Source organism: Patiria miniata, unplaced genomic scaffold, assembly GCF_015706575.1.
Source record: "Patiria miniata isolate m_02_andy unplaced genomic scaffold, ASM1570657v1 HiC_scaffold_1, whole genome shotgun sequence".
Lineage (NCBI taxonomy): Eukaryota > Metazoa > Echinodermata > Asteroidea > Valvatida > Asterinidae > Patiria > Patiria miniata.
The window spans coordinates 23,656,999-23,665,160 of record NW_024037047.1 but is presented as its reverse complement, the minus strand read 5'-3'; the positions used below and the strand labels follow the sequence as shown (position 1 = coordinate 23,665,160).

The 8,162-nt window shown below is 43.6% G+C and overlaps 1 protein-coding gene across 1 annotated transcript; it reads left to right on the top strand.

Moving 5' to 3' along the window:
* Positions 1 to 310: 310 nt before the first annotated feature.
* LOC119726080 lies at positions 311 to 5,845 on the top strand. Its single transcript, XM_038197699.1, has 4 exons — positions 311 to 395; positions 1,446 to 1,655; positions 2,411 to 2,665; positions 3,751 to 5,845. The coding sequence occupies exons 2-4, from the start codon at positions 1,486 to 1,488 to the stop codon at positions 5,513 to 5,515; spliced, it is 2,190 nt and encodes a 729-aa protein (XP_038053627.1). The 5' UTR covers positions 311 to 395; positions 1,446 to 1,485; the 3' UTR covers positions 5,516 to 5,845.
* The last annotated feature ends 2,317 nt before the right edge of the window (positions 5,846 to 8,162 follow it).

Genomic DNA, 8,162 nt, shown 5'->3' with positions numbered 1-8,162 from the left:
CATTAAGTTGTACAATCAATAGAGGGCGCTAGTACTGTCAGTCCACTGTATTATTTTATCGGGGGGGGGGGTGGACATTCATCCCGTCCTGCTTACTTTCAGATTAAAAGCAAAACAATACAAAACAAAACATAAAAACAGCTTAAATACTACAAGTTCAACGTTGAATAGTGATAGTGGGAACCGGCAATGTCCAGATCTGGTCTGGATGCCTGATTTTAAGGGGGCGTGGACTGAGTGCTATCCGAGCGGAAATAATACTAGCGCCCTCCATTGGCAGGATAGAGTGAATAAACACATGTTTCGCGCGCGGTGCACTAGCCGTGTCGAGAATTCGAGATCGCCCGATCGAGTTGGACTCCAATCGAAAACGGAAAAGTGACTCAATCAAGGAGGTAAACTGAGCGACAACTTTTTGAAAAGATGCAGTATCATGATAGGGCCTAATATGTTTTTCAACATGGCTATACATTATATGGGGAGGGGGGGGGGGGACATTTGACATGATTGATTGACAAATTGATAATGATCGATATTGATAGGCGCAATATTTTGTGCGCTTTCTTACCATTTGCGCAATCATAAGTGCTTGCGCATTCTTATGATTGCGCAACTGGATCCTTGCACAATCTTCAACAAAAAATCTTCCAGATTGAGCGCACATTCTTAAGATTAAGAAGAATGCGCAACAAGCATGACAAGAGAAGTGATCTTTTCGATGCTGAGAACCGGCTGCGCTTGGCGAGTCTAGCTGCATCCTCATTCACTGATTAATTCTTGGGCCGTACTTAAATACTGTGGCAATGCAAATTCACTAGGGAAAAGATAAAACAATGTAAAGTAGAGTCTACTCTGCGCATTGGGGGAAATAATAAGAGACATACTAGTTTGGTGGAAAGAATCTAATAACAAAAGATAGTGGATATTGCCGGAGGTAATGCCGGTAAGCTAACACTTACTAAAGATTTGCCGGCGGCAATCTTTCACTATGCATGTTCAGTGGGACTGCCGATACGAGAGTGAAACAAAATTTAGGGACTGTACTAGTACGACCGACCAAAGTCAAAGTTCTATAAAAAAAAAAAGAGTTCTAGTGCCCCAATTTAGGTCTAGGACCGATTTACTATCAAATTTACACTGCCTAAAAATCAATACCTAATGAATCAAATTAGGTTTTGCCCTTCACCGCCGTTTAAACACTGTATACTCAGTGTGTTACATCCCGAGTGAAAGTTGGAAAAAATCACTCGGGTGGGACTCGAACCCACGACCTCCTGCTTTCTATTGCAGATGTTACCACTCGACCACAGAGCTAACTGGACCACCGAGGTAACGGCATTCAAGCTAACGGGATCGGTTATGCTGGAATTGCCATTCATTAAGATATTCAAAAATTCCATCTTATAATAATACCTAATGAGAATATACTTGATTTCATTTTGCAGAAAATTGTCAACCACAAGTGAAGTCCTGTGCTCTCGGACCATGTCCTCAGATTGTGTTTCGTCTGACACTGAAGGTAGTCCAGCCCCATGTTCATCCCCTGCAGATCCATCGTGGTGGTCCGACTCTGACGGTCGCCGTTCGGCGCGAGATGTGCAAGACGTTGACGAATCACCATGGTGGGACTCAGAATGTGAACCTGTTCAGCAGCAGTAAGATTCCGATTTTAAAATGTGAAAATGCTTTCTTGTTGCCACTGCTGTTCTCAAGGGTGTTAGAAGTATCTTAACTCAGAATATTTGGACAATTCCAGCACTATGAAAAGAAGTGTAACGTCCGTGACGGAGCCAATTAAACTTGATATCTAATTAATGATTCAGAGAAATGATCCAAAGCTCCTAGTCTGTAATCTCCTTGACCATTACTAGATGATGGATGTATAAGATTTGAAAAATTGTCAGATTTATTCAGCGAGCTCTTTAACCAGTTGGCGCTAGATGATGTGTATACACGCAAAGGTTTTGTGGTATTCGGAATGGACAACGGATTAACACGCAGGGAGCGAGGCCGGAAATATCTGTCAGCGAGCGAGGCCAGAAATAATTATGAGTGTGCTGCCCGAGGGTGATGGCTTCAACCGCCTGGCTTGAGGTCGAGTGAAAAGTAATCCCGCGCCTTGTTCCATTCTTGTCAAAATAATCCGGGCGTGAACTGGTTAAAAAGCATGGACATTACGTAAAGCTGGAATTGCCATTCATGACGATTGTTCAACATCAAGGCATTGTGGATAGTTTGTTGCCTTTAGTGATGCACATGCATATGGTGGTGCGTCGTTGTTGTTGAAGGCCACTGTAGACAGTTTTCCCACCCGACTGTGCCAAATTTGAACAAAATAGTGGTGGGGGGGGGGGGGTTGGCATATGATGCATAACACAATTATCAATGATTTCCCTTTATTACAATGCAGGGTTCGCAGCGACAGTCCAAACTTCTCCCCGAGTCCTTGTGATGAAGACTCCAGCGCATCGTCCGTTACTCCGACTTGGTGGTCCGAACCTTCCTCCAGACAGCTCAGCACGACGGCCAACGAGATAGAGGTTGACAGTGGAAGAGAAAGGAGCACGCTCAAGTCTAGTGATGGGACAGGGAGCGAGGCGGAACGAGGTTGTGACGGAGATGAGATAAAACTGTCAATGGCATTGAAGAACCGAAAGCGACCAAGGTAATAATCTTGGTCTGGATAATAATGTAAAAATGTGTATTTATATGGGCTCTGTTCGCAAGTGCCCCCTCACCGGCAAGAAAGGGAGAGTTGGGGGAGACCATAGTCTGGTTCCCTGACCAAAAGATTCCGACTTGTATTTCTGATGAATATACGATTCATCAGAAATAGATAACTGGTCTGGGAACCAGAGACATGCGAACGCACTGCCGATGCCTGATGCTCACACGAAGACGCTATGGCTTTGTGGGCATTTAGAATAAAATGAGTAGTGCGTACTTCGTGCTATACGCGCGTGAACCAGTATGCACACCAGTGTGTCCTGTCCACGGGGCTCTGAAAAAGGGTAAAAACGCCCTCTTTTACTGGCGCACGGAGCCCATAGCGCACGTATCGACCAGTTTTGGTACTCAAAGTGCTACATCATTGTTACCATTAGCCTTTTCAAGGTATGGCAGACACAATAGCAGGCCGCTGTTTGCTTTAGGTAAAGTCTTTTGTATTTACTCAAACCAAACAGCGCCCTCCTATCCGCCCCATTCACAAGTACCCCCTCACCGGCAAAGAAAGTACAGTTGGGGGTCACCGACTGATGCCATCTTGCCTGACTGCAATTTTGTTGCGACGCGCAGCCTTACCACTGCGTGTGCATAGTACAAATCCCCTGGTGTACGTGCGTCACACACAAGGAACGGTGTGCATCAACCAGCTTAATGTCCTGCCCATGGGACGTTGTTGCTAGGTAAAAGGGCGCCCTCTTTTGTTGGCGCACGGAGCTCATTGTGTCGGGCATACCTCAAATAGGCTAATGCTCATTGGGCCAATAAAACATTCCTAAGACATTCTCAACTCCCTGGGGAGTATACAGCTACAGGACTTAAAGTGTCATCCATACTCCATAAGATTACCTGAAGGAATTTGAAGTGTAGGTGCTAACTATGTGGACAAAAGTGGTTTTGCAAAACTTGAAAGGTTGTGAAGTGCAGAATACTAGGGGGGGTTAATGGAGGCACTTGGATATGTTAATTAGACTCAGTTCTGTGGGTATTTTAAGCGCTTTTTATTACTATTTCTACTCTTTACAGAGAACAGTCAAATGTCTCAAACATTTGCCAGAAGGAGCCCCCACTCAGCAAGCCAAAGCTGGAACCTCCATCGCCTCACGCCGACCCAAACGCCATCCTTCAGGACCTCAAGAAAGGCATCTGCAGGCCTCTACAGTCATTCTTCCTTTTCTTCACCGTCGATCTCCTCACCAAAATCTGCGACTTGACCAACGTAGATGCCTGGAAGAGGATTCTGGAGGAGCCCTCATTCGCTAGCGAGGACGGCTCTTGGGAAGAGGTGACAGTGAAGGAGATGTACGCTTTCCTCGCTGTCGTCTTGATCATGCGAGGGCAGCAGGATGTTTGCTTCGGAGCCTTCTGGCGGGAGCAGCCAGATCAGGGGAGCCACTGGCCACGAGATCTAATGAAGCGCAGTCGCTTCTTCACGCTTCTGCAAGTTCTCCGACTCACCGATCACACGGAAGAAGACACTGCAGTTGAGAAGCCAAACCAACAAACTGGAACAGAAAACCATACTGAACAGACACAATCCGCCTTTGTTAAAGATGGGTCCCCTTTGAAGGAACTGAAATATGCCTTTGATCAATTGGAGAGAATATTTAAGGTCTTCTTTGCTCAGTTTGAGTTTGAGTGTTATGCTGAGATCTCGTTGAGAGATGGACAAGGATATCAGGGAGATATACGTAACTACATGAAGATACTTTCACCGTCTTGTGAAGTATCTTTGGATGGAACATTGAACTTGTCGTCAAGGAAGTCTGGTGAGGAAGTAGACGGATTGAATTTGGGGAAGTCAACTTCGGGTGAGACTCCTTGCAATGGAACACTAACGGCGCTAGAAAGTGAACAATCATACCGGATCGTTGGGACAAAACGGACTGAGCCAAAGTCGGCCAACAGGCAAAATGCTTCCAAATTGAGGGCCGAAAATTGTGAAGAGGGTGAAAAAGAGTTGGACCATGCATTGAGTGGCTCAAAGAAAGTGCCCTCTGTTGAAAGTGACGACAATGGTGATCCGAAGACAGCACACATCTCAAATGTCGTCAATGTGAGATGGCATGATACCTCTCTAAATGTGACTACTGCCAGAGCCACTCCTGCAAAACTCCTGTCAATCAAGGATGTAAGTGAAGACGGAATGATAAAGCCGCAATCCTGGCAAGAGGTCTTCATACCATGCGAAGAATTGGTTTACAAAGACCTTTTCACCAAAACCCCTGATACTACCAACTCAGACTCCGCAGAATGTTCAAGTGGCCATGTCCTCGGGAAATCGTTCTTTTACCACTACCTCCATCTAGCTGTTTACTTTTCAACATCCGAAGACATCGGGAGTCTTTACTCCGCATCAGAGGGGATGCTAACTGAATCAGATTCCTTAGAACAGATTATAGAGGGCTTGGTTTTGCTGGGTAAACCTGATTCTGTTGTACAGTCGGGCTCAGACACTGACATGACTGAAGCAGACACAAGTCACGACTCGACGTCCACCGATCAAAGCGACAGTGCGGATGAAGATGACAGCAAGGACCGCAAATCGCACAAGTACGTGCAGGCCAGGAGCCAAATGAGCCGCAAGTGCGCCCTCTGCTGGTCGCTACACCAGGAGTTGCGTCGCGTGCACACGCGCTGTACGCGCTGTGGCTGGCACCTCTGTCTGTCGCGGTTCCGCAACTGCATGGAAGAGGCGCACCAAGACGAGGAGATAATGAAGCAACTGTGGGATAAGGAAACCGGTGATGCACAGATTATCATTGATGTGATGCAAGCAGAAAAACAATGATCTTTTCCCAAAGAAAACAAAAAACTTGTAGAGGATGAAACAACTTTAAATGCCAATTTACACATACGCGTACACTATACACATACACTGTCATGCGACAATGTCGTGCTTTTTATAAATACGCACAAATGAATGAGTGATACGATGCAGGACTTAGTCACGTAAATGTAAACACACTCATTGATTTGTGTATATTTATAAAAAAAAAACGTAGAACATTGTTGTGCGACAAAGACAAGTACATGTACATGTATGTATGTGTAAAATTTGCCCCAAAAGTAGGACACCAGAGATGTGCTAAATACCAGTAATGTGATTGAGGCAGTATAATAATAAGGGAATAAATGTGTGCTCCGGAGGTTTTTATCACTCGTTTAATACCGCTTAGAGTCTGGGTGCTGATAATTACCCGAGCCGGAGGCGAGGGTAATTATCAGCACCCAGACTCTAAGCGGTATTAAACGAGTGATAAATACCGACCGAGCACATATTTATTCCCATTCATAAATACCTTATCCGTAAAAAAATTTCAAATAATTCGTTCAAAAAATCCCGATTTTGTTCAACAAGTTCACTTCATGCTTTTTGAAACATCCCTCTAGCAAAATAATGGAGTGTTCAGCTGGCGAGTAAGATGTAAACAACCCTTTTATGGAGATTGACGCGCGCGTAACATGTTCTGCGCGATGTCACGCAGAACGCACCTGGGGCGTTGCGTTTTGAATTTAGAACTATAAATTTCTGACTCGCTTGTAGTGTTGCGCATGCCTACGTGAGGATTGTGAACGTTCAACCAATGAAACGGTAAGAGGCACTGGATTTTTAGGAGTCCACATTTTATTGTGACACTGGAAAAGTGTTTAAGACCAGCTAGCCATGTCTTTATCATCCGTTTAATACCGGCCATGTGACGGGCTCTCGACCAATAGGAATAGCTAAACTGTCTGAGGTATTTATGAATAATAATAATAATAATAATTACCGGTAATAGGGAGACTTTCCCATAGGCTTGTGCACAAACATTTTCCGAATTAAATGTGCCCTAACCCAATATTCCCTTGTCCTTTTCCCACAAATTTCGGTGTTTTTACTAATTAGACCACGAGCAACAAATATAACCTACTTTCGACAGCAAAATTTTTCCCCTAAAGGGGGGCTGCGCCAATAGGGAGACACCTATTAAAGGGAATATACAACATTTGCAAACATCGAAAAATAAAACTACCAAGTTTTTGCGAAATACCTTAATAGGATGTTGGTAAATGACAGTCTAAAGCATCCTGTAAAATTATGGCACCTGGTATACTGTCATTTTCAAGAAAAGTGTTATTTTTGTATCAATTTCCAACGCTGATCGGCCGATCAGCGTTGGAAACAACTGGCTTTTTTTTCAAACACTGGCCCCAATTGACCATCGCACTTGTTTACAATCGATTACAAACCTATGAACGGGTACGAGCCAGCTAGACTGGTTCCCTAACCTTACAATTCCCCAATGTATGTAAACTGCTCTGTTTCTTCTTATATGGAGTCAGGGAACCAGACTACAGGAAAATGATCGTTTTTCTTGGTTTTTATAGCATTTTCGAACCCAAAACCTCCAAAAAGTCAGTGTAACTATATTTGCTTTATATTTCCAACCCCCCAATTCCAACCATTTCTGAAAATTACAGCAAAAGCAAATGATGTATATTCCCTTTAAGCCCGTGTCTCCCTACTATCGAAATTTCTACGCTAACGTGTCTCCCTAATAGTACATTTGTAGGAATAATTATTATTATTAATTAATAATAAACAGCCCGAGATCAAAAGTTTTTGATTTTTCCGGAGGGAGGAAAACCGGAGGGCCCGGAGAAAAACCCTCGTGGCACAGGAGAGAACCAAAGCACAACTCTACTCACATGTGATCCGCGGCCAGGATTCGAACCGTGGTCACCTTGGTGAGAGGCGAGCGCTTTACGCACAAGCCACCCAAAGTCTGTAGTTTTTTTTAACAATGGCTTTGTTGCTGGCCTACATAATTAATAAAACAAAATTCCCAATTAGGAATGTGTCGTTCAGCAAGTACATATTTTAATTGAAATTTTAAATTAAAAGTCACTTCAGCCCCTCACTTTTGAGTTATTTTAGTGAACACAGACAAAGTGGGTGTATTTATAGGTTGGTTATTCAATGTTTGTGTCTTTTTTTTTTTTTTTAATGTCATTTATGTTTTGCACACCTCATGCTAAACGAATTGTAAATAAATTTTGAAAATAGCATTCAAGGGAAACATTTCATTTAAAATGCCTATTTTGTGGTGTTAATGCTGTTTTTATGTTTGACATAGATAACAGTCTGTTCGTTTGTCAAATTTATAATGCATGCATAAACTTGTTTTTATATATCTATTGTCAATTAATGGTTTGAAAGTCAGTCTGTCGGTTGTTCAGTCAGTCAGTTGGTCGGTATTCAACATTTTCATCACCCTCTCTTTGTGGTTGCCACGCCCCTTCGGTTATTGAAGATGTGGTTCGCCGAGAGTGAGAGGACTTGGTCAAGTCAATTTTTCAATAGTCTGGTGCCAACAATGGTGAACTGAATCCAGCTTCGATTTTGATTGAGGAGCCCGGGTTGCACACAGGTAGATTAACATGTTTTCGTCAAC

What these genes read in the sequence shown, in the direction of transcription:
- LOC119726080 (XM_038197699.1), top strand. Translation starts at nt 1,486, where the DNA reads ATGTCCTCAGATTGTGTTTCGTCTGACACTGAAGGTAGTCCAGCCCCA. An exon ending in TGTGAACCTGTTCAGCAGCA is followed by an intron (nt 1,656 to 2,410) that starts GTAAGATTCCGA and finishes ATTACAATGCAG; the next exon opens with GGTTCGCAGCGACAGTCCAA. An exon ending in AAGAACCGAAAGCGACCAAG is followed by an intron (nt 2,666 to 3,750) that starts GTAATAATCTTG and finishes TACTCTTTACAG; the next exon opens with AGAACAGTCAAATGTCTCAA.